At 50.3% G+C, this 26,614-nt stretch overlaps 1 protein-coding gene across 1 annotated transcript in view; it reads right to left on the bottom strand.

The window, feature by feature from the left end:
• Positions 1-26,614, bottom strand: part of ERGIC1 (endoplasmic reticulum-golgi intermediate compartment 1) — a 115,336-nt gene that overhangs the window by 55,299 nt on the left and 33,423 nt on the right. Inside the window, exon 2 of the mRNA XM_006058699.4 lies at positions 6,245-6,306. Coding sequence (XP_006058761.2) covers positions 6,245-6,306 — 62 coding nt within the window. The remainder of the gene's footprint in view (positions 1-6,244; positions 6,307-26,614) is intronic.

Here is a 26,614-nt window from a genome sequence, read left to right as displayed (position 1 = left end):
GTCCAGGATCTAAGACCCCACATGATGTGGGGAAACCAAGCCCACACACTGTAACAGGAGAAAGCCTGTGCGCCCCAATGAAGACCCAGGGCAGCCAAAATGAACACAAAAAAAGAGAAAACCCTGGAATCGACATCAACCAATGTGCAGATGCCACATTACAGTCCAGATTTCTGGCTGCTCCAGAACAATCAAGCCCTGCTTCCACGAGGGGGTGGCCTGAGCTCACCAGTTTGCCTCAGGCCTCAGCATTCCCTCCTGCCACCCAGATTCCAAGGCTGAGGCAGGGTGTCCACTGCCATCTCTCCCCACCTGCTGTGGACTCATCAACGTGCCCGAGTCCCCATCAGAGATGAGAACTGAGGACACCCAGCATTATTCCTGCCACGCTTCCAGAGAAGGCTCTCCGTGGGAGGGACTGACGGTCCTATAAGTCTGAAACACAGCGAGTGGAACGGAGCTCCAGGGTCATCCCACGTCACTCATATTTGTCTTGCCTGCCTGGCCCCTGGCGAGGCTGGGATTTGTGACCCTGGAGTCATTCCTTGGGGCAGGACATAACAAGCACTCCTGGGGCTGGCTGTCAATTCTTCTCCAGCCCCATCTCCCGACAGCACCCGCAACATCTAACTATCCAGCCACCCCGGGGCCATGTGCTGATCCCTAAATGCGAGGATCCTCTATCTGGAAGGCACCCCCCCATCTTCACTCCTCCTCCTTGGTCACCATCTCTGCTTGGTGAACCCCTATTCATCCTCCCAGGTTGAGGCCCAACTCAAATGTCCCTTCTGGTGGGAAGCTCCTCCAGGCCTTAGAGGTGGAACCGGTCCCTCTTTCTTCTGTGCTACCAGCCTCCATTTGAACACCTTCCACATGTTATTGATTATCTGCAGCCCTGCCTTTCACTAGCTGGATAACCCGGAAGGCAAAAACTCCACAACCCCAGCGTCTGGCCTGGGACTGGGTACATAGAAGGTGATAACAGGCTTTGTGGTAGACAGGAAGCCAGCCCCCAAAATACAGAACACGGGCTCAGCGCACCTCATCTGGGTATATAATAGAGGCGTGTCCCTGCTACTCACATGCTGTGTGTCTCTGGGTAAGCTAATTAACCTCTCTCTGCTTGTTTCTGCATCTGCAAAACGGCACCAATAGTGACGCCTGCCTTACGGGACTGCTTGAGAGTTTCCACAGCACAGACACTGGGCTTGAAACGGTGCCTGACAGGTAATAACGGTGCAAGCATTAGCTCATTTTAGGATTGTCATCAGGGAGACCCTGGTGGGTTTGCTGCTTTCAGGAAGCAGCAAATGGGTTGACCCTTAGTTTCCCACAAAGAAAAAAGTTCTCAGTCAGTCCCACCTACTGATTCGGCTGCATTCTCGACAGCCAGCACCGGGTGGACTAGGCCATCCTGACGGATGCTGAAGCCAGGTGTTCAGCAGCAGCAGCAGCATTATTCCTGCATCACCTGTTCATGGTAAAACGAACAAGCAAAGACGTGTTCGGAGGGAAGAAGGCGGAGAACAAGTGTCTGAGGGGCACCTAACGCATGCCCTGTTGTGGGAACGTTCATAGATACAGATCACGTCACGCTGCCGTGTGGCAGAGGGCACAAGCCCTCGTGGAGGGTGTAGAAATGAAAGCTCATAGAAGGGAAGGGTCTGACCCCAGAACACACTGGGTGGGGGGCTGAAACTTGACCATTCTGGAGCCAATGCCCTAAGAAAAGGACCCTGAGATCTCAGAGCCCAAGAGAAGGATGGCACAGGGACGCTCCAGAGTCCCCACCAAGCCTCCAAACCCACACCCAGACAGGGGCCCGCTGGAGGGCTCCCCCGTTCTTCCAAACTGAGAAAAGCTGTATGAGCAGGGTTTAAGGGTTCTACTCTAAATGATAAGAAAAATCATCAATCTGCATAAAAAGGCATACCATGCAAGTCTCCTTCTCACTCCCGACCCAGAGCCCCCTGCCCAGAGGTACTGCCCCTACGGTCTTGTGTCCTGCCACGAGCAGAGGAGTTTTTCCTCTAAGCAAAGAGAACAATGTCCACATGCTTTGCTCATGCAGCAACCTATGTCCAGGCAGGAGTTACATCAGTTTATACAGAGTGGCCATGTGGCTTGTTCTCATGGCATAGAAATTAATGTCAAATGTCTTCTCCAGCTGCTGAACAAATCCACTGCAGAAGACTGGCTGGCAATCCAAATTTCCCAGACTCACAGCCTCCCCCTTCTTACCTGCAAATAAGCCACTGCAGCTATGATGCCTCCTGATTAAAAAAAAACAAAATCAAAAAAACAGCCAGCTGGGCAAAGCACCCTCTACCTGCAATCTCACACCTTTTCTGACTCACGTTTCAGTCATTTTCACCCCTCCCATCCCACCTTCAAGCCCCAGAAGACAATCGGTTGCTATAAGGATGAACAGGCACAGACTTAGGAGGTGATTTTGAAGGTCAATGCCAACTGAGACAAATCTGAATTTTCTAGCTGCCTTCCTTGTCCCAAGCCTGCAGATGGCACAGGTGTGGACCCAGCAGCGGCGTGAGCGCAGCGTTTGTTCAGCGGAGTCGCAGCGTCCAGCAGCCCAGGCTGCGGGTCCACTGTTCCTACACTGTTTCCAGACTGGGGGCCAGACAACAGCTCAGCACCGCTGGGGCCTCAGGGCTTAGCAGAGCACCTGGCTCAGAGAAGGCAGGAAATAAACATCTGAGTCAGTGAGTGAATGAATGAGAAACGTGAAGACAGGTAGGAAGCATTTCCACCAAAAACGCCTTCCGATACTGAAGGGTTTTTCAATCCATGTTTGAGCAAGATGCTCAGGCACGCTGACTCCAGACTTCTTCTGAAACTGACTCGGGCATGGGACAGTAGGAATGTGACCCCACTTTCACTCCTGGGAGGCCGGTGGAACCAGCAAAGGGGGCCCTGGACCCAAGACCCCAGACGCTGGCAAGTCGAGGGGTTTGTCCAAGGCCACACGGCCACCTCAGTGCAGGAGGCAAAATTCAAACCTCGACCTCTGAGTCTCCAACACCCTTGCTGCTTCCTTCGGTTATTAATAGCACTAAGGGTGACGTCAGGAAATGGTGTGTTTCTGTGCCTGCCCTCCTGCTCAGCCATGCGCTCTTCAAGGACAATGACCGAAGCCCATTCATCAACGTGGTCCCAGGACTTGGCACAGGGCCCGGCCTCAGACCTGGTGGATAAATATTTGTTCACTAAATGGTCGGTAAGGGCTGGCTTCCCATGCTCACGCCTTTCCTTTTGTGCAAGGGAACTTGCCCTCTTGCACACTGTGCTCGAGCCTGCAAAGCAGACCATGTCCCCGGAGGGTCATTTGGCAGTACCTTCTACATTTTACAATGCACATGTCCTATGACCCAGTAATTCCTCTTCTAGGAAGGTTACCTTACAGAAATAACCATACAAGGATACAAAAACATATGGACAAGGCTGTCTGCAATAGCAATAAGCTGGGATCAGAACGCCCAGCCTCAGGAGGCTGGTTACGTAAACTGTGGGGCGGCTGGACGATGGAACACAACACAACTGGAAAGAGGCCCGTGGTGGCCATCTACATGCTGGTCTGAAAGGTGTGCGGGACATCAGCTGGAAAGGGGCAGGGAGCGATGGTGTGCCTGGCACGCTCCGCCTACAGAGAGCAGGTAAAATGATGACGCAGTTATTTCAAAGCCTGAATGTTTTTTTTTAAATTCTAGGACACAGACCTGATTGTTAAACATATTTGACAAGGGAGAGGACTGCAGAGCCTGCAAAGAAATGGTCTGGGCTCTTGGATGGTTGTAGGACGAAGACAGGAAACCTCATTGGAATTTTGTGACCAAGGTTCATAAATTCATTGAATGGACAGATGAACAAGCCCCTTTCTTCATGTTCCTCAAATACCTTTTCCTTGGGGATCAAGGCACAAAGTGCCACAGCTCCTGCAGTCGCTGATCCTCATGGACCGCGGGCTCCAGGAGGACAGTAATGAGAAGAGGCGTGTGGTCCGAGCTTGGAGGGTTTGGCATGTGTCCTACGCTCGACAGGTGTGATCACATTTAATCCCCAGATCAGAAAACTGAGGCTCAGAGAGGTGCACCGACTTTCCCAAGGTCACCCAGCTGCTAAACAGGAGAATGAACCCAGCTCTGCCAGACCTGAAGCCTGCTGCCAGGCTGCTCTGTCCTCTTCTCCAGGCATGTGGAGGTCCAGGCTCCAGAAGGCACCTGGAGCTTGGATGACTGAAGCTGGAGGGAGGGAGAGCTTGGCAGGGCTGGCCGGGCTGCAGGGAGTTCCCAGGGTCATCCCTGACCTGACAGCAGCCTGCTCTGGGAGGCAGCAGTGGACTCTTGTCCGACTGCCCTGATCCAGGGCCCTGCTCAGGGGGCTGGCCATGGGGAGGGTTCTTCTCCCACACCAAGTGCTGGAGAGGCGAGGGCAGGTTCAGGGAGGCCCACCTCTTGCAAGCTGTGAAACTTCAGACAAGTCGCTTCACTTCTCTGAGTCCATTTTCTCATTGGGAAAATGTGGGTAGAGCATTCCTGCTTGCAAGCTGCTTTTGGTTTGTTTTTATTTAAAATAAACTTTATCGCGGAATAATAATAGAACACAAAAATAGCACGGACAGTTCCCATACACTCTTCACTCAGCTTCCCCTTTGTTAACACCTTATATAACACTGGTATATTGGTCAAATTGAAGAAATTAACACTACAACTGCTGACTAAGCTACAGATTTATTAGATCGCTAATTTCCCCTCTGGGGCCCATTTTCTGTTCCAGGACCAGGCCTGGGATCCCATTTTGCCACTCGTCATTGTGTCCTTAGTCTCCAATCTGTGATGGTTCCTCAAGTCTCTTCTTGGTTTTCAAGACCTTGCCACTTTTGAAGGGTGCTGGCCAGGTGTCCTGCAGAGGGTCCCCCAGGCTGGGTTGGGGGTGGGGGTCTGCTGCTTTCCCATGACTGCACCGGGTTGTGCTTTGGGGGGAAGATCCCACGGAGGTGAGGTGCTCCTCCCATCACACCCCACGGTGGGGGCCGGATGGATGACATCCACTTGACCTCTCTCTCACTGGCTGATGCTAACCTTCGTCACTCAGTCACGGGGCCACCTCTGGATGTCTCCACCATAGTCACCGTTTCCTTTCCATTCTGTCCTCTTTAATAGCGAGTCACTAGCCCACACTCCAGGAGAGGAGAGTTGATTTGTACCTCCCGGAAGTGGGTATATTCATATATATCATTTAGAATTTCTCTATAAGGAAGATCCATCCTTTCTCCCCCATTTATTTAGATCACTCCAGACTCATGGACCTTTTTCTCAATTCTTTGGCAATAAGCCAATAGTGTTGTTATTTTTGTTTCACTTATTTATGGCTATGCTGGGTCTTCACTGTTGCAGGCAGGCTTTCTCTTGTTGCAGGGAGTGGTGGCTGTTCTCTAGTTGCAGTGCAAAGGCTTCTCAATGCGGTGCCTTCTCTTTAGCTTTGGCTCGCGGGCTCTGTAGTTGAGGTGCATGGGCTTGGTTGCTCCGTAGCATGCGGAATTATCCCAGACCAGGCATCGAGCCCGTGTCCCCTGCATTGGCAGGCAGATTCTTAACCCCTGGATCAGCAGGGAAGTCCATACCATTATTTACTGTGTTACTCAAACTGCCGCAGCTTGGGCTTTGCCCTCTTTCGGGTTGGCTCCTGGGGCCTGGTGACATGCCCTCACCCTTTTTTTCCCTCTGTGCACTTTTTTTGTTTTCCTGCACAAGGAGTCCAGGTTTATTTTGTACACTTCTTGCCCCAGCCCTGCTCTCAGCCATTTCTCCCGGGAGCCTGGATCCTTTTAGTGAAGACTGGCAGTCAGAAACCCAAATCCGTGAGAGATGGTTACTGTTTTAATGGGATAGAAACATCCTTACATCAAAAACTCACATAGTCTGAAAGATGTGGAGAGAAAAGTCGGCCGTCCTCCAACCCTCAGGTCCCATTTCCCCTCCCAGGGGCAGCTACCCTTGATGATTTCTGGTGTCTCCTTCCAGAAACAGGTGATGCTATGCTTTGTGGGGTTACAGCAAGGACACGGCTGGACTGAAGGACTGACTAGACACAGGGCCCGGCAGGATGCCCGTCCTTTCTTCCCTCTGCCTGTCTCCCCGTCTCCCACCCTGGCCCAGCGTTTCTGCAGGGGGTGGATGGGCACAGGTATGGAGGGTGGCGTGAGGGCACGCGGGGGGGGGCTACTCACTGATGGCGCCGGTGTACGTCGGCTGTGTGAGGTCCTTGGGCACCTTCCTGTAGATGTCAAACCTGCGGAGAGCAGAGGGGACGGGGTGAGGTGGGCGCAGGGCACAGGTGCCAGGCAGTGGGGGGAACAGTGCTGGCTGGGGGCCCCCCCAGGTCAGCAGTGGCCATCCTTCCCAGAACCAGTTCCTCCAAGAGGCCCGAAGGACCCCCCCTGGCCCCATACCTCCCTAGTCACAACTTATCAGCCCGAGGCAGACGCCCGGGACCCCTCAGATGCCTATGGCTCCTGGCTGGTCTTGCCCCCATCAGAATGTGTCCTCCACCAGGGCCGGGACTCCTTAGGTGTCATCCCAGCTGCACCCCCGGCCTCTCGCCTGGGCCTGGGGCACAGCATGTCCTCAGCAAGCGTCTGGGGAGTGAACTGAGCATCGGGGGAGTGAACTGAGCCCGAGTGCTGACGCCAAGGGAACAGGGGAATGCAGTCTTTCCTGAGTTCTCTGACGCTGCCTTCTCGCCTGGCGTCAGCTCCCCGCCCCCTCTTCCCCTTCCTGCCTCCACCTTCTCCTGTTCCCACTCCCCTCTTTCCGGGCTCCTGTGGGGTCCTTGCGGTGGAGTCTCCTGAACTCCAAAGCAGGAGGTTAACAGAAAGTCCTGTCCTGGCCAACATCAGCTCCTGACAGCGCTGGTTCCCGCAACCGTGGGCTTCTGCCCAGAGGCAAAGCACATGCCTTTCTTTCATAGGGGTCCCACCAGAGCAGACGGGGGCTGGGGGGTGGTGAAACTGGGGACTCTCAGAGGCAAAGCACATGCCTTTCTTTCATAGGGATCCCACCAGAGCAGACGGGGGACGGGGGGTGGTGGAACCGGGGACTCCCAGAGGCCAAGCACATGCCTTTCTTTCATAGGGATCCCACCAGAGCAGACGGGGGCTGGGGGGTGGTAGACATGGCCAGTTGTTTTTAAGAGTTCAGGCCCTAGAATCAGAGGTGTCCTGGTTTCAAATCTTGCCTGGTCTTCTTCCTTGCTGTGTGACGTCAAGCAAATGGTGTCAGCTCTCTTAGCCTCAGTTTCCTTTTCTGTAAAAATGGGGCTGCTACCACGAGACCCTGCTCAGCTACCGAGAGGAATAAGGGAAAGAAACGTCTGCGGAGGTGCTGACATGCAGCACTCCCAGGGAACACACTTCGGGCACTTGGTTTCCCTGCTTCTGCGCGCAGAGGCTGGCTGCTCCATCCCCCAGGGCTGATGGGCTCCGGGTGGTTTCTCTCGGGTGATTGGGAAACAAGCTTAGTGCCCTGCCAATCCCACTGCAATGACTTAGAAATCTTGCCTAAGACCGCATACTTGACTCCTGGGCACTCACTCTAATTACACGTGAAAGGTGCTTGGTTTCCCAAGACCTAGAGGGAGAAAAAACTCCTGTGGGCTGCAGAGCTGAAAGGTATCACTTTCTCCCCTACCTGCTCAGCCACCAGTCACTGGTGCTTAGGCCCCAGAGGGCACAAAAGTGGGGCTGCTATGGTCAGGAGGGAGGGGGGCCTCACGTGACTCAACTATCACCTCCCTCATTCGGAAAATGCTGCCCCTTTTACTTTGGGAGGCAGGTTAGAGGGGAGAAAGCATGTACTGGGGAGTGAGCCTGCCTGGGCTCGAAGGTGACCCTAGGACTGTGTGACCTTGGGTGCCTCACAGAACCTCTCTGTGCCTCAGTTTCCTTGTCTGCAAAATGGGGACAATAGTAACCATCTCACAGCATAGGGATTAGGACCAAATGACTTGGTGCATAATATGAAGCATTTAGAGCATGCCTGGAATCTAAAAGTGCTCTCTGAGTATTTGCTATGATTATGAATGCTTCTTTGACACACACGTACAAATACCTACTGTGCACTACCCCTCCTTCACCTACTAGGGACATGGAGATAGAACGGGCCCTTGGCTCTGCGCACCTACAGTTAAGCAGCAGAGACAAAGGAGGACACAGACAGAGAACACAGTGGTGCTTCATCACAGGGTGGAGGAGCCCACAGAGGGCACCCAGGGCGACCTTGAAGCTTCCTGCAAGAAGTGACGTCTGAACATAGCAGGAGGATGGGAGAAAAGGGCAGGTGCCGGTCCAGGCAGTGATCACAGCGAGAGCAGACGCCGAGGAGAGGACAGGCTCTAGTGTGCTGGAGAGGCAGGAGGGCCCTAGAAGCCAGTTTCCTGGTCCAGTTAATGCCAGGACACAGTCAGAAACGGGCCTCATGGTTTAAATAATATATGAGGCACCATTTCAAAACTGGAAGTTTTGGAGAAGGAAATGGCAACCCACTCCAGTATTCTTGCCTGAAAAGTCCACAGACAGAGGAGCCTGCTGGGCTGCAGTCCACGGGGCTACATGACTGAGCATGAGGGTGGAGGGAGATGGGTTGGTTGCAATAAACTGGTAGAACTAAAAAAAAAAAAAAACTGGGAGTTTTATGGGAAGTCGGAGGCCACTCAGGGTGAGGAGGTGGATGTGGTCTAGAGCAGACTGTCAGAACCAGAGAGGGGTGAGAGAGAGAGATGGGAGATCGTTACATGTAGGGGAGCTGATCAAGTTTATACATACAGTAAGGACAACGGGGGCCAGACGCCTCGCTGCTGGAGAAGGGACATAACATATGAAGAAAAATGTAGAATAAACCTTGCAGTGTCACAGTGGAAATGAAGGTATTGATGTGAATTCATGGTTTTCAGCATACACAGAGAGATATTCATGTGTAAATACACATCACATATATATTTTTTCCTAGCTCATTCTGTAGAGAGGGTACAGGAACAGTGACAAGTGACAGCCAGATAGCAATGAGTACATCAAGCCCTCAAATCTTGGTTTCTAAATATCACTCTTTACCAAAAGGAATCAGCTCCTTGGAGAAATGGCTGATTTGCATAGGGAAAATGCAAGATGAACTTGGGAGTATCTTCTTATGTCAGAAAGCAAGAAAGAATGATGAGATGCAATAAAAGGACAAGAAGCCAGCTTAGGCAGAAACCACTACAATATTGTAAAGTAATTAGCCTCCAATTAAAATAAATAAATTAAAAAAAAAAAAGAAGCCAGCTTAAAGGGGCTCCCACTGGCCAAAGAAGGGGCAATGTTAGTAGTAAAATGCTATAAGCCACAAATCTACATAGATGTAAAGAAATAAGTAGATCAAAAGTCTGATGAGGAACAGGATACTTACATACCTTCTAAGTACCTCCCCCACAAAATCTTTATTAATCATCGAGGGGAAAAGAGTAAGCTGACAGAGGAGAAACTCAGCGGACATCATCTTAATCAAGTGACCAAAATGAGCGTCACCAGCAAGGAGACACGTCATGTGCCTCCTGATATGACGTACTGGGGAGGGCACCCCATTCCACCCGCGGGGAACTTGCTCAAAATGCACAACTGCAGATGAATTACAAGAAGACAAATCCAAACTCAGGTCACAATGCAAAACGACTGGTCAGCGGCATCTGTCTAAAGTATCAAGGACGTGGAGGCAAGTGAAGACTAAGGAGCCGTCAGAGGCGGAGACCAAAGAGACATGACAGCTAAATCCCACGGAATGTCCTGGGTCAGAAAAAGGACGTCAGCGGGACAACTGATGGCACTTGAATAGGAACTGTAGATTAGTTAACAGGATGGTGGAGCGTGCTTTCCTGGTTTCAAAAATGGTCTGGTTATATAAGATGTTAACATTTAAGGAAGCTTGGGTAAAGGGCATATGGGAAGTCTTGGTATTATTTTTGCAACTCTGCAATTATTTCAAAATGAAAAGTTAAAAAAAGTTTAATGAAAAAGACATTTAATGCTTAAGGGGGCGATTCCATGTAAAACTCCCACTCAGTCTGCTTTCTTCGTGTATGGTTGGTCATGCTGGCTTAAACAAATGTTGGACAAGTGTGCCGGGTGTCAGGTAGAGTCCATCTTTGTCGGGGGAGGGAGGGGAGACAAAGGCTGAGTGAACAAAGGTCTAAGAGGAGAGGTGAGACTTGGATCAAACTATAGGAGGCAGTGGCAGTCAAAGAGCGGAGGGGCTTCAGAGAGAGTGAATGACACAAAACCAAGATCACTGGCTTCTCTTGCTGGCGGGTTCCCATGTATACTTGTATTTAATCCTCAATAACTCTAAGATACTGATATCTCATTTTTTCAGGAAGAAAACAGGCTCAGCCAAAAGCAACTTGCTTAATTAAAGGCAGCAAGTTAACGATTAGCAGAGCTGGAATTCAAACCCAAGTCTGGGTTCACAGGCCACTGTCCTTCCGCTGCCAGTGCTTGTGGGACTCAGTTTACAGCTCATTTATTGGTCAACTTAAACTCTCAAGTTTTCACTTATTTGCTTTTCTAAAGATGCTGTCCCAGAGCAGGTGGCAATCTCCTGGAAGACGGGGAACAGTTCAAAATACATTAATTTGTTCAACTAAGTACCTAGGGCTTCCCAGGTAGCTCAGCTGGTAAAGAATCTGCCTGCAATGCAGGAGACCCCGATTTGATTCCTGGGTCGGGAAGATCCACTGGAGAAGGAACAGGCTACCCACTCCAGTATTCTTGGACTTCGCTGGTACCTCAGCTGGTAAAGAATCCAGCTGCAATGCAAGAGACCTGGGTTCAATCCCTGGGTTGGGAAGATCCCCTGGAAAAGAGTACAGCTACCCACTCCAGTATTCTGGCCTGGAGAATTCCATGGACTGTATAGTCCATGGAGTTGCAAAGAGTCAGACACAAACTGAGTGAATGTCACTAGATCTAGAACAGCAGTGCTCTAGCTGGTAGAAAATGAAAGTGGTCAAAGTCGATGTGGCCCCTGCCCTGGTGAAACGGTCGGTCTAGCAATGGGTCAACTAAATAGAATGTTCTTTGATAATGATTCCATTCCCATGCCACAAATCCCAGGCTGGGGAGTGGTGGCAGGGTAAAGAGAGAGCTGAAAAAGACCCTGGGTTCAGAGCTGACCACAAGCCAAGTGAGTCAGCAGTGAATGCCACTAAGAAAATGGGCCACTGGGAGGCTGGTGAGAACCCAGGCATGTGACAGATCAGGAAGTGAACTGTCCTCTCTGGCTCACACTAGTCGGTCCCTCTCTGGGGCGATGCGGTGATGTGATTAGCTGTGGCCACCCACTGTTAAGAGAATGTAGGGTAAAGAGTAAAGAAAAAGGGGCAGAGGGGAAGGGATGCTTACTGCCCACTTCGCATGGGCTGGGCTCATGCTGGGCCCTGGATTGGCATGTTCTCATCTAACTCCCTCAGCCCACTTGTGAGCTGGGGATTGCTAGCCCATTTTACAGATGAGAGTCACAGGCCGCTGATTTGGCCAAGCTCTCACGTCTATAAAGTGTCACACCGCGGATCTGAATCCAGGCCTAATTTACATTGTTGCTGATTTTCCCAATGATGTGGGGATAACTAGGACCATTTGGGTAGAAAATATTTCTTAGGAAGAAAGATTAAAGAACTAGAATTGCTTAATCTTAAATGGAGAAAGCCCAAGGATGGATTCTTGATGTTTATCAAAAAAACAAAAAAAAAAAAAACAAAAAAAATGCTCTTTCCCCGCTCTCCCCCAAGTCTGTGAGTTTCTCCAGGAAAAAACCAGGGCTTCCTTGCTGCTCAGCTCTGCCCAGTGCAGGCCCTTGGGGAACTGACCTGAATGAATGAGTCAATGGATGAGTCTACACAAAGATAAGGTCCACTGGCTGGCCCTCCAAATAAGATTAAGATGAAATGGATGGTGGGGATACATCCTCAGGGGTTCCTTGGACTGTATTTGGAAAATTTCACTTACAAATCAGGCAAAATGGGCTTAAATGAAAGCAAGAAAATAATCGACTGGACTTAAGAAAGAGTAAGCTTAGGTGCCAGGAGAATGGGAGCAGTGCCTGGAGCCAGGTAGACTAGATCTGTCACCTGCTGGGACAGGACCCAAACACGGGAACCCTATGGCTTCACCACGCTCTGCTGTGGGGTCTAGAGGGTGTGCTGCGATCACTGTGTCCAACCCATTCATTCTACAGGAGAGAAAGCAGAAGCTCCAAGAAGGAGTGACTTGCCCAATTTAAAGTATAATTAAACTCAAGAGTATTTTAAACAAAAAGAAGCTAATAAAAAGCTTGTGAAATCCTTGTTATCTCATGCTCTTGAAATGTCATATGCTAGTGACTTTCAACCAGGCGCAATTTTGGCCCCCCAGGGGACATTTAGCAATGTCTGGAGATATTTTTGGTTGTCACCCTGGGGAGTGGGTGGTACCCAGCGGGGAGAACCCAGGATTGCTAATGCATCCTACAGCCCTACAACGCACAGGGGGCCCCCTACAGCAAAGGATGTGCATGCGTGAGTGCTAAGTCGCTTCAGTCGTGTCCGACTCTTTGCAACCCCATGAACTGGAGCCCACCAGGCTCCTCTGCATGAGATTCTCCAGGCAAGAATACTGGAGTGGGTTGCCATGCCCTCCTCCAGGGAATCTTCTCGACCCAGGGATCAAACCCATGTCTCTTATGTCTCCTGCAATGGCAGGTGGGTTATTTACCCCTAGCACCACCTGGGAAGCCCACAACAAAGGATACAGTTCCCCAATGTCTATGGTGCTGAAGCTGAGAAACCCTTTTGTAGGCAAAGCAACAGGCAGTAGGAAGCTCATTTCCCACTGGGCCTGGGTTCTCTCCACAGAGACGCCTCCAGTTGCCTCTGCTCTGGCTGGGTGTCATGGCCATGGCCTTGATCTCCTCTATGGAGACCAGGAATCTGGACTAAGTAGTCTTTCCCTGTCCTTTTTTACCCTGTGTCTGGGAAAGCACACCTGGAGAGATCTGGACAAAGGAAACCACAGGGGAAAAATAAAGTCCACCTAGATTTGTGACTTCTTATAAAGGTGCAGTAAAAGTAAGTGGAAAAGACTCTTAAGAATCCTGTGGATGCCAAGAAGATCCAACCAGTCCATCCTAAAGGAAATCAATCCTGATTCACTGGAAGGACTGTTGCTGAAGCTGAAGCTCCAATCCTTTGGCCACCTGATGCAAAGAGCCAACTCACTGGAAAGGACCCTCGTGCTGGGAAAGATTGCGGGCAGGAGGAGAAGGGGACGACAGAGGATGAGATGGTTAGATAGCATCACCGACTCAATGGACATGAATTTAAGCAAACTCCAGGAGACAGTGGGGGACGGAGGAGCCTGGCGTGCCACAGCCCATGGGGTTACAAAGAGTTGGACACGACTTAGCAACTGAACAACAATGAAGTGAATCAAAAAGACAAAAACAAAAGTTGTTGGATCCACGCCTCCAACTTCATTACACTTTAGGATCAAACAAATGCCTTGGAATAAAACACACATCAACATCAGAACTAGAAGTTGATGAGGATATAGGGTTTACTTAACAGGAAATTCACTGTGCAGGCCACCTCCAGCCTACAGAGTGAGGGATGGCTGTATAACCTCACCCAAAATAAACAGGCATCAGTCTTCTGCTCCCAAGCAAGGAAACAGCCACTGGAAATCTCTGACTAATGGATTTCTTCTGTAATTTCTTTTCATAGCAGAATGCCTCAGCTCTTGCTATTTTAACTTTTGCTGCTTGGGACCTGACTTCTCCCCTGTTCCTGAAGACGAATCTCAGAGCGCCCTGTGGTTCGCCATGTGTGGGCGGTCACCAGGCAGGCGCTCGTGATGTCACTGTTTCCATGGCCTAATGAAATTAGATGCCACTTAGGAGCAAGTCATTGGAAGTGGTGGGTCACTAGTCCCAAAAATAGGCAGCAAGGCTTTTAGTGGGTTCTTTGGCTGCTCACCCTTGCCCACCAGCTCATCAGAGCCCTCAGTGAGGCTCAGGGAGCTGGGTGAAAACTGCTTATTGGTCCACTTAGTCATCTCCTCCACCTTACTGAGAACCACTGGCATGTGCGTGCCACATGTGTATGCTGAAGGGCATACAGAGGTACGTGGACACACCAGAGCTGAGCATGGTGGGAGAGAACTGTGCGAGCATTAGTTCTAATGACATCTAGAATCATTCTCACCACTCTGCCTGCCAGTCCGCAGATCCTGTCCTTGACATTCAAACTATATACCACTCTGAGCTCACACACCACCCCTCCCTCTGGCAAAAGGAAGGGGAAGAAGTCTGCCTCTCCAGCCCCACTGGAGGAGCTTAGGGGGGAATAACAATAGCAAGAGCCGTCACACCGACGCTGCAGCCGTCCCCGTTGTGACGACCGCTGTGCACCTGGCGTTGGCTTGAGCCTGCATTAGCTCACGTCCTTTGTACAGCCCTGGTCAGTGGACACCAGCATTCTCCCTGTTCTCTTGGCCCCAGACTCCGGGCCAGGATTCAAACTGCTGCAGCCTGGCTCCAGGACCTCTGCTCTGCCCACTGCAACCCGTGCCTGGCTGCAACAGGCTGGGAACAGGACGGGTGGAGGCCTGTGTGTGTGGGATAGCGGGGTGATGATGCTCTGTGTATGCAGTACTAAAACACACACAGATCCACAGCCCACCCACTGTGGCTCTCTCCCTCAATCTCAGTGCCCACGTGCAGGTTACCTATCTGCAGGGTGGCGTCCTAGTGCCAACTGCCTCCACCTGTGATGTCTCCTGTCTCAGAATATCCTCTCTGACCACCAGGCCCTAGCCAAAGAGAAAGAGGAATAAATCTGTCTGCTGAGTTTCCAGAAGGCACCTCTTAAGGCGCCAACACCCCCCCAACCCGTCTTCCTTGGGCTCTGCGGGCATATGCATTCTTGGCACAGCTCCGAGATGGCTGCAGGGTCTTCTGCTCCTGCTGAGCTGGGACAGTCAGATTTGTTCTTGAGTCTCCCGTGGGTCATGCAGGGCTCGGCCCATTAATAGCATTCGGTAAATTGAAGGTGAAAAGATAAAATGACGTAGGCACAGGGTTGTTCACCGTTACACCGTCCGTCATAGCAAACAGCTGGAGACCATTCAAATGTGTGTCCAGTGGGACCAGTTCATAAACTACAAACCATCCATAAAGTGGAGGCTGGTGATAAAAATAAATCGACATCCTTGCTTATTATCTTTAAAAAGAAACAATAGGAGCTGTAACCAAAAGCTAACAAAAAATGGTTGCTTCTATTATTCTTAGGAGATGCATAAAATATATTAAATATTTGGGATAAATATGACAAAAGAAGTGCAAGACCCACATACTGAACACAATGAAATACTGCTGAGAAAATTAAAGATGTAAATAAATAGAGTAATATACTGTGTTAAAGGGTCAAAAGACTCAATATTGTTAAGATGGCCTTTCTCCCAAATTGATATGGAATCCACTCAATTCCAAGAAAAAAATTCCAGCAGGCATTTTTGTAGAATTTGGCAAATTGATTCTAAGATTCATACAGAAATGTACAGGACTTACAAGAGGCAAAACAACGATGAAAAAGAACAAAGTTGACTCTGACTTCAAGACTTACTATAAACGTTACAGAGAAAACATGGGAGAAAATCTTAGCACTCTTAGGTTAGGCGAAGACTTTAGATAAGATGCCAAAAGCATGATCTATAAAAGAAAAAAAGTGTAAATAAGGCCTCATCAAGATGAAAAACCTCCACACTTCAAAAGGCATTGTTAAAAGAACGAAAAGATAAGCTCATAGGAAAAATATGTGTGAATCACATATCTGTGAAAGGATTTATATTCAAAGTAAAGAACTCAAAACGCAGGAATAAGAAAACAAACAACCCATTAAAACTATGGGCAAAAATTTGAACATTTAAACAGGCATTTCACCAGAGATTCACTGATGGTGAATAACCAAGTGAAACGATGCTAATATCTGAGTCACTGGGGAAATGCCAATTAAAACCACAGAGACACCACCCTGTACCTATTAGAACGGCTGAAACTGTAAAGACTGCTCACACCAAGTGCTGGTGAGGACACGGAGCAACTGGAACTCTCTGACACTGCGGGTGAAAAGCACAGTGCAACCTTTAGGGAGTAGAGTTTGGCAGTTTCTGAAAATGTTACATATATACTTACCATATGATCCAGCCATCCCACTCCTAAATGCCTGGGTAAATTCCAGGCATTTACCCAAGAGAAACGGAAGTATATTCCCAAAGACACGTATATGAATATTCATAGAAGCTTAATTTGTAATAGTCACAAACTGGAAACAACCCAAATATCTATCAACAGGCAAATGGATAGATGGCACATCCACACAATGGGATATTATCAGCAGCAAAAAGCAATAACATTGACACAAGCAACAGTATGGATGATTCGCAATGAAACCAATTGTGGTATGAGTCCATCTCACGGGTGTATGCATGTATCAATTTTCTCAAACTGTACACTTTACGTAAGTGAAGTTTATTGTATGTCAATTATACCTCAATAAAACTATTAATAGAAAAAATTTTTTCATGATAGCCATGACTGAAACACATCAAATACAGTAAGCAATCTACGAGTTCATAAAAATACTTCAAAAAACAAACAAACAAAAAGCCTCTTTAGATACCTTTGAAGACGCAAGTCATTATTCTGAAAATTGGTAAATAATGGGAAAGCATGTATTCTGGGTTTTTTTTGTTTGGTATACACAATGTATTTCTAGGAAACCAAATAGCTGATGAGGACAAAGTCCTATTCAAAGAATAATGTGGAAGAACTAATAGAATTGGAAAAACCATCACTGTGTATCCTCTGATGAGATGTTGGATTTAGGCATTTATTACCTAAATTTCATAACAGACAGATCAGCTACCATCACCTGAACCCAATGACTGATCTTAGTATTTAAAAAAAAAAAAAGAAAACCCATTATTCTGTACCTCTCTCTCAGTGCAATGCGGTACATTCTCAACGGCTCGCCTAGAATAACCTCACATTTCACCTTCCATCTGATCCTTATCCCGTAACAGCCTGCCCCCTTCACCCACTCTCTCTTCCTGCAGTAGCTAAGATCACCCAAGAGTCACAACAGGCCAGATGCCACTGGCTCCGCTCAGTGCTGCCTCTGCACCAATCCAGCTGACTGCCCTTGCCCTCTCCGATCACGCCCTTCTCTTGGCAGCCTGAGGCACCATGGCATCCTCACGTCAGCATCTTCTCTGTCTGTTCCTTTTCCTTCTCCTGCCCGATATCCAGGTATACCCCCAGCATCTGTGTTCAGGTCCCCTCTCTTTTAATTCCCACCCTCAACTTATGACTTAATTTACTGTGCCAAACTCAAGAGAGACAGGAGAAAGTCAACAAGACAGAAGTGGCCCCATCCTTGTGGCGCTCACATGGTAACGCCCAAGGAGCTTCCCCGTTCCCAGAGGCATCACACCTGCCTCTTACACTCGACGTGGAACAAAACAGAACAGAAATCAGCAGCTCCTCACACAAAACCTGCTCTTATGATCTGAAAACAGGTAGGAGGAACTTCCCTTAGGGGTCAGGGAGCCCAAACATGCACATCCACAGACATTCACAATGAAACACGCAAAGGACGTGTTTCAAGACGTCTAACATCTTGTGTCACACATAAGGATCCCTGATTCTTTCCAAAGAATCAGAAAAGAACACAGCCTGTGTATTCCGGGTTCCCAAACTTCTGAGAAGTGGTAAGCTGTGCTGTTCTGGGCCACCATGATGAGCAATAAAGTCAAGTCAGCTGACAAGGAAGATGACCATCCAGGAATTCTCAGAGTATTTTAGATGGTCTATCAGCAAAAAGACGGAGGCCTCACTGTGCTAGGCAATGCCCTTTCCTGTCTCCTGGACCCAGGCTCATCAGGGGAGGATAACACTCACACACAGCAAGGAGGGGGCACCGGTCTTATAATTTATGTTTAGCAGCATTAGCTCTAAATCCTAACGCAGTGGTGTTCCTTGAACAGTCAGGCAAGTGGGCTTTCATCTCAGACCCTCTGCCCTTGCGTTCTTGTATCTGGGATGTTTTTCCCTCAGATCTCCTCCTGTCTTGTTCCTTCACTTCTTCTAGGGCTATATTCAAATGTCACCTCCTCAAAGACCTGTCCCGGCGACCAAATAAAACACAGCACTCCGCACACTCCTTACTCTGCTGCCTGTTTCTTCACCACACTTGCAATCACCACCTTGTGTTATGCGTATCTGCTCACTGCTCCACCCCATCACTAACAGGAGCCTGCCTGCCACTATATGCCCAGGGCCCAGAGAAGCACCCAGCACACGGTAGGTCTGCAGAAGTGCTTTGCAATGGATGAAGGAGGCAGTGTTTCTCAGTCTGGTCCATGGAACTGCCTCAGAACCCGCTAGGAGGCTGGTTAAATGTGCAGATTCCAGGGCTCTGCTGAACAATGGACTAAACCAGCACAGGGGTGGGGAGGGCAAGGAATCTCATGGCCAAAAAATCTGCAGTTTAAGAGACATTTGGTGTGCAAGGACTGCTAACGCCTAAGTTGTATGTTTATTTCCAACTTCAAATGTATTTCCTAAGACATTCTGCTTGTACCCACCTGAATTACCACGGGTCAACAGAGGGACAGGCAAAGGGACTGGCGTTTCCTGGTCCTACCCAGTGGGCCAAGCACTACTTGAGACCCTTGACCTACTTTATCCCACTGAACCCCTCCCCCCTCACCCACAAGGTACCATCAACCAATGTAGAAACTGACACCCAGAGAGGCTTAGCCACTGGCTGAAGCTCACACAGCCAGCAGGAGGCAGGGTCAGGGTTGGAGGCTGCACACTGACCTCTGCGGCCTCCCCAGAGCTCCATACTAGCTGCTGGGGGCCTTGGCCGTCTGTGCACAGCCTGGCGCCCACAGCAAGCTGGGGGCGCGTGGTGAGCGAGGGAAGCAGGAAGGGTGCCGAGGAGCTACAGACTGCAGGGAGGTGCCGCTGAGGCCCCCGCAGAGCACAGCAGGACAGGGGTCCCTCGGCCCCCTGACCTCCCCCACCCAGCAACAGCCCGAGGAGCCCACGCTCCCCCAGCAACAGGAAAGGCCTGGTGTTGGGCCCGAGGCCGTCAGGCAGCCAGGGCTTGGCTGGGAGTCAGCTTCCCATGCGTCCAGGCCACGGAGCGAGGGTCAGGGCTGGGGGAAACAGCTACGGCCCCCAATGTGTTTCCAGATCACTGGAAACAGGACGCAGCCGGCAGCTCCACACCAGGACACGACAACATCCCGAGCGCAGACGCTATAAATGGAAATGTATTCTTAGAGGGGCAGGACCTGAGCGGAGTTTTTCAGAAGTGACCCATCATCGGATAAAAATACAGACGGCCTTTAAATGCTGAGCAGCAGGAGCTATTCGGGGATTAGATTCTCATGGCTGTGGCTCCCCGCCAGGGCACGGCCTTCTACAGAGATTTAAAAGGAAGAAACCATTGGCATTGGGGTTTTTAAGTTCAGAAGGAGCGAACTGGGGGGAAAGACAACTGTGCCAAGACACCTGTGGAAGGGGCCCCCTTCAAGGGACCCCAAATGCCCTTTGACCTCCACCTGCTTGGGGGATTCAGAATCACTCAGCCATGAGACCTCCTTTTGGACAACAGTTCAGCTACTGGGGAAGTGAAGGCTGAGTTCTGGCTGGTCCTGGGGTAGAAGCCTAGGACAGGATTAAGGTTTGAAAAGATTCGCAGGCAAGGAAGTATCACAGAGAAAAAGCTGGTGTCATGGGAGGGGAAAGAGCATGCACTGAGCACCTCCCATGAGCCAGTCTCTTAGCTCACAACTCCCCAACGCAGCCTCAAAACCATTCAATGTCTCAAAATGAGGTTCGCCCCCACTTTCACAGGAAAAGGAACTGAGGCTCAGAAAAGACTTGGTCGAGAGGCTGCGTTTTGGGCTGGGTCCCTGAGTGCAAGAAGACGAGCGGACACGAGGCCAGGGCAGCGGGGAGAGAGAAGCCCCGGACAGCGTGACACCTCTGGCCAAGGGTCACGGTTCTGGATGCCCGAGGCCACGGCTCAGCAAGCGGCAAGACCGAGGTCTGTGTCTCCATCTGTCCAAACATGAAGTTACGGCGCCAAGCTTGGGAGTGGCTATGTGCTTTAGGAAAAGAGGTCTGGCTCACAAGTGAAAAGGTGGGATGTTCAGACAGTCCCAGGCAAAAAGACGCAGGAAAGAGATCAAAGTATTCCCCTGTTTGCCTGGGGGAGAGCTTGCTTAGGGTCCCTTGGGCATATCCTGGTACTTTTCAGTTATTCCATAATAAACAGGTTACAAGCAGGAAAATAACGGCAGTCGGGGTCTTCACAAGACTTGTTGTGGGCTCGCCACCCCTGCCTCTCTATTATCGGCCCCTCATCCCATGACCCCACTCTTGGTTTCAGAAAGGCTCCTGCTGCCCAGCTCTGTCCCTTCTACAGACTGTGCTCTCATCTGCAGCATCCCTCTCTCTGCCAGCTCAACCCCGCTCCATTGCCGAGTGCCCACTGTGGACAGAGCACTGTTCTTGGTGTTAGGAGTACAATAGCAGTCAAGACATAAAACTCTCTGCCTTCACTTAGCTCACATCCCAGGGGACACAAACAATAATGAACTCATATATGCCAGTGCCATGCAGAAAAATAAGCCACGCTAGGGAGATAGAATGTCGTGTGGGTGCTGCTTTAGGTGGGTGTAAGAGAAGGCTCATCTGACAAGGTGACACGCACACAGATATCTCATTCAAGTGGGACAGCAGCCATCTGGCTGTCCAGGGGTGAGAGCTCCAGGCTGAAGGGATGGTAAGTGCAAAGTCCCTGAGGCAGGGAACATATCTGGCAGGTTTCCCAAATGGCAAGGAGGCAGATACAGCTGGACTGGAAGATGAAGTCAGAGGCCCCAGGTAGTTCTTTAAAACTGAGCTCACACACCCTTTCCTCTGAGAAGCCATCTCCAGTCAGCATCAGGCTGGCTGAGGCACCCTATTCCAGCTGCCACGGCCCCTGAGCTGCTCTCTCTCATCATTTGGCACACAATATACATGTGTGTGTCATACATGTGTGGCACATTATGTGTGTGCAATCATGAATGAACAACACAGCTAACTCTGTCTCATTACTATTGTTGGTGTCTTCCATCCACAGGTGAATGGATAAAGGATATATATATATACACACTTATATATGTATATATCCATTTATCCAAGGATATATAGATATATATACACACACACACACACACGAAGTGAAGTGAAGTGAAAGAAGCTCAGCCGTGTCCGACTCTTTGTGACCTGGTGGACTGTAGCCTGCCAGACTCCTTTGTCCATGGAATTCTCCAGGCCAGAATACTGGAGTGGGTAGCAGTTCCCTTCTCCAGGGGATCTTCCCAACCCAGGGATCGAACCCAGGTCTCCCGTGTTACAGGCGGATTCTTTACGGTATATATACATACAATGGACTACAACTCAGTCATGACAAAGTATGAAATTTTGCCATTTGCAACAACACGGATGGACTTGAGGGTACTACACTAACGGAAATAAGTCAGCTAGAGAAAGAAACAGTGCCTATTGTCATTTAATGTGCGGAATCTAAAAAATACAACAAACTAGGGAATATAAAAACATTAAGAAACCAAACCTGTGTTACTTTATTATCACTTGTTTTTCTTCTATCTGTCCTTTATAGTGTGGCATCATATTCATTAAAAAAATACACTGGTGTCGTCTTATTTTCACAGATACGAACTCTTCAAGGGCAGGAGCTGGTCTTACACACTGTGGGGGCCTCAGTACCGGCACTTGAGTGGGGAGCATAATTTTTAAGCAATAAGAGATCCACCGAGTCACATAAGACTGGTGGTCTTTCTGGGCCAAGAGCTCACCTGAGATGTGCAGGCGACTCTCCTCAGAGAACCTCGTGGCTTCCTAACCAGCCCCCAGCAATGAGACATCACGGAGGAGACCTACGGGAGGCAGGGGTGTGCGTGACTGGCAGTGGGCGGGCAGGGGGCCTCCTCCCCACTCCCCATTTCCCCCATCTGCCTCCACCTGCGCTTCCCCCACCAGCACACGGCTTAGCTGAGCCCTCGCTTTCAGGAGAGCCCACAGGGGAAAATAAAAATTTAAAACCACTTCACCAGGGGGTGATTATTCACGGAGAGAGAACACTCTTCCCTTTGAAAATGATCCAGGAAACAGCAAGCATCCCAAATGCATCAGCGGGCCCAGACACCGATCCCCGAGTCGCTCACAGCGCCCAAGGAGAGGCAACGAGGCATTATGTGCTCCCCAGTGGAAAACGCCCACCCAGGCTGGGCAGGTACTGGGATGAGAGAGGTGGGCCGGTGGAGCCTGTGGCAATCAGAGGATCCACAGCCCACCTAAAGAGGGGAGAAAGCCTCCTAGCTCGGCCTGTGGCCAGAAGAAGGGCAGCCAGATCAGAGGAAACCAGCAAGAAATCTGGGGTCTTCCATGAAATTACCAATCTGAACACGATGGTGGGGATCGGTGGTAAAGAATCCACCTGCCAGTGCAGGAGGCACAGGTCTCTTCCTGGTCCAGGAAGCCTCCATATGCTGTGGCGCAACTAAGCCCATGCGCCCAGTACTGAAGCTCACGCGCTCCAGAGCCCGTGTCCACAGAGAAGCCACGGCAGTGGGGGGCCTCTGCACCGCAACCAGAGGGCAGACCCTGCTCTCTGCAACCGGGAGAAAGCCGTGCAGCAGTGAAGACCTAGCTAACGCCAGAATAAAAATAAATACAATAAAAATGATGGCAACTGGGATTTCCAGGGTTTTTTTAATTCGCTTTTTGTTGTTTAAAATAAAATAATATGCACATCAAAGAAAACACTCCTATGGCTCAGATTCAGCCCAGGGACTGTTGGTGAACTTGGCCTTCAATCTTGAAGTATTTTTGTTACAGAATACACAGCAGGACTGAAAAGATAACGAGAGGGCAGCAGGAGTTGGACACTTAGAGCTAGGACACTGAGACCACGAGTCCCTGCGTGGCCAAACCAGGGCTTCTCAGGCATCGATTCTAGTGGCTGCCCAGATGCAACAGCTGGGACTGGATTCGCAATGTCTGCCAAGGCCAAGGAACTGGGGGCACTAGCGACAAGCTTCCTGGGTATTCAACAAAGCTGATTTAGTTCAGACCCATTTTAAAGTTAGAAAAATAGAGGTTCAGGAAGCAACACTGAATTGCCTAATGTCACAAATGAGAACTACCTGTGAATCCTATCTGGGGCTCTTCTCATGACATCAAGGTGCCCCTACATCTACCAAAGACTTACCTCAGAGAGGAGTCATCTCTAAGTCAATAATGCAAGCTAATAAGAAAATCTGATTTTAACAGTGATTCATTTTATCCATAGCTCTGTCGGGACAGAACCTTTTCTAACCAACGAGGGGGTCTGAGCCCTGACGAAGCCACATGACGATGCTCCCCAGAGCACGCACACTGCCCCAGCTGAGGGCCTTGAGCTGGCAGAGAGGCCTGGCACCAGAGCGAGCCTGCGCCCACCTGGGAGCCGAGGCCTGCCTTGAGTTCGGCCCGCCTCCCACCCACTTGGCGTGAGTCACAGCGCTCGACTCCAGTGTGCTGGCTGCGAGACCTTCAGTTTTACTTGGCTCCTGAGCAGAATGTACTTTTCCAAAGGACATTGATTCAACTGAACTTGAGTTTTGCAATGCCCTGGCAGGGGCAAGGCCAGCCTCCCTGAGCACACACTGTCCCAGGGAATGAAGACCAAAGAATGTGGTTATCACCTCCCTCACCTCCTCCTTCCTTCTCCCCAAGCGGGAGGATCAGTCCATCCCCTGGCAGAGTCCCTTGGCATGCCTGCCATGTCACAGGTAACCCAGGGACGCCCCCACACTCTACAACCCACCCCACTCACATCACTGCTGAGGGTGGTGGGAAGAACACGGCCTGGAGGTCAGGCTGGCAGTGGCTCAAACATCAAGTGCATTGCGTATCTGTTGACTTTTTTAAAAACTAGACCACTGTTTAGAGCAGGTTTAGGTTCGCAGGAAAATGGAGCAGCAGGCACAGAGATTTTGCCCATATGTCCCCTGCTTCCACACCTATACAGCCTCTCCCATTATCAACCTCTCCCACAGAGTGGGGCGTTGGTTACAATGCAGACCTGCATTGACACGCTATTATCACCCAGAGTCCACAGTCTGCATTAGGGTTCACTCTTGGCATTGAACACTCTATGGATTTTGACAAATGGAAAATGACATACATGCACCATCACAGTATCATGCAGAGAAGTTTTACTTACTATACAAATCCTCTTACTCTGCCTTAATAACAGAATTCCTCCCTCTCCCCACCACCCCAGGCAACCACTGTTGCCTTTTTCTTTTTCTACACTCTTGCCTTTTCCAGAATGTCATACAGTTGGATTACATAGGTATATAACCTTTTCAGATTGGCTTCTGTAACTGAGCAATATGCATTTAAGTTTCCCCCATCTATGTCCTGGAGAAGGCAATGGCACCCCACTCCAGCATTCTTGCCTGGAAAATCCCTGGGATGGAGGAGCCTGTTGGGCTGCAGTCCATGAGGTCGCTAAGAGTCAGACACGACTGAGCGACTTCACTTTCACTTTTCACTTTCATGCATTGGAGAAGGAAATGGCACCCCACTCCAGTGTTCTTGCCTGGAGAATCCCAGGGACGGGGGAGCCTGGTGGGCTGCCATCTGTGGGGTTGCGCAGAGTCGGACACGACTGAAGCAACTTAGCAGCAGCAGCAGCAGCATCTATGTCCTTTCATGGCTTGGTAGATCATTTCTTTCTAGTGCTGAATAATAATCCAGTGTCTGGGTGAACCACAGCGTTGCTGGTTTTTCAACCCGTGAGGTGTCACGGGTCTGCTAAGCCAGGGGCTCTACTGCCTCATTCATTAGCTGTGTGCCTTTGGACAAAATTTCCCCTGAGCTTTCAGTGTTTTTCATCTGCAAAATGGGAATAAAATGACTGACGGCCTCACGGGAGTAAGGACTGTAAGCGGAAGGACACGTAAGGCACTGAAGACAGTTCACAGCAGGGAGCAAGCACACGGCAGATGACAGACGTCAGCTGCAATTTTCATCACTGATGAAACCACCACGATGGTGTGGCTGTTGCTGCCACTCGCGGGCTTACTCTTGCCTTCTCTCTGCAGAGCAGCATGGCGGGGTGGGGGGTGCGGGCTGCTCGAAGGGGAGTGGAGACAACCCTGGCTTCTGTCTCACACCAGCTGGCATTCTAATGCTGACTCTGTTGAAGCAACTAGCCGGACCTCTTTGAACCCCTGTGGATTACACCCTGATTCTAGTGTGATTTTGAGAAACAAATGGGATCACTAACTGGAATGCAGAAAGAGCCCTTAGCACCCAATAGGCAATCACAAAAGGTGAGTTCAATGCTATGAGGGAGAGATCCCACATTTCCTGTCAAAGCCTGGCTGAGCTCCTGACGCAGACAAGGCAAAGAGTGGGTGTATTAAAGGATGGAGATGCAAGCCTGCTGGTTAGTACTAGGACCAGAAGGAGCGACTTCAAAGCAGAGTGCCTGTGGGGAGAGGCAACTGCTGTCCTGCCCAGCCAGGACGGAGCAGACGTCAGCCAGGAATGGGGGTGGTAAGTCCTATGCAGCCTCGCTGGCTGGCTGTCTTCTTGGTAGCGAATGACAGCAGAGGGCTGAAATTCAGAGGCAGTGGCCAAAGCCAGGCAGTGTTCCTGCAGCTTCTGAGGGGCAGGACGGGGGACACAGGGTCAGTTACAGGACAGCACCCATCAAACAGCTCACACGTGCATGCAAGTTCCATGCGACTGCAGGGCCTGCACCAGGACTCCTCTCCCATGAAATCACCCTGATCTTTTGTCTACCCAGGACCCACCTGCCTGGGAGACCCAGCTGCCCGACATGCACCCAGAATGGCCTGTGATGCCGCACACCTAACCGTGCAGTGTCGGTGACCCTGGGAAGGAGGGACTGTCACCAGCCCCACAAGGTGGTGCTGCTCGGGCGCCGTGGAGCTGCACCCAGACCCCTGGCTCTCAGATTCCCCAAAGCCCAGAGGCAAGCCTGGCGTGTGCAGAATCCACCTCACGGTTCCCCAGGTCTGCTCCTGCACGGCTGCCCATTCATTCATTCACTCAGCATCCATCCTGCAGCTGTCAGCAGCATCTACTCTGTGCTGGAGGCTGAGCTAGGACCTCAAGACCCAGTGTGAACCAAACAAAGGCAGCCCCTGCCTGCCTGAAGCCAGAGTCAAGCAGAGGTCTGTAACAAATGTGTAGTCACAGAGGAGATGAGTACCAGGAAAAGAAGGCCTCCCCACCATAGACGAGCCGAGGCTGCGGGGTGCACGGTCCCAGAGGGTCTGGCCTTTCTCTGTGAGTCCACATTCTCCACTTGCTAGCAGTGGCCTTGGGAATTTGCCCCACCCCCTCGTGCCTCAGTTTCCCAGTTTGTCAAGCAA

Source organism: Bubalus bubalis, chromosome 19 (assembly GCF_019923935.1).
Source record: "Bubalus bubalis isolate 160015118507 breed Murrah chromosome 19, NDDB_SH_1, whole genome shotgun sequence".
Taxonomy (NCBI): domain Eukaryota; kingdom Metazoa; phylum Chordata; class Mammalia; order Artiodactyla; family Bovidae; genus Bubalus; species Bubalus bubalis.
The sequence above is the reverse complement of the archived record's forward strand: the minus strand, read 5'-3'. Positions and strand labels throughout refer to the sequence as shown.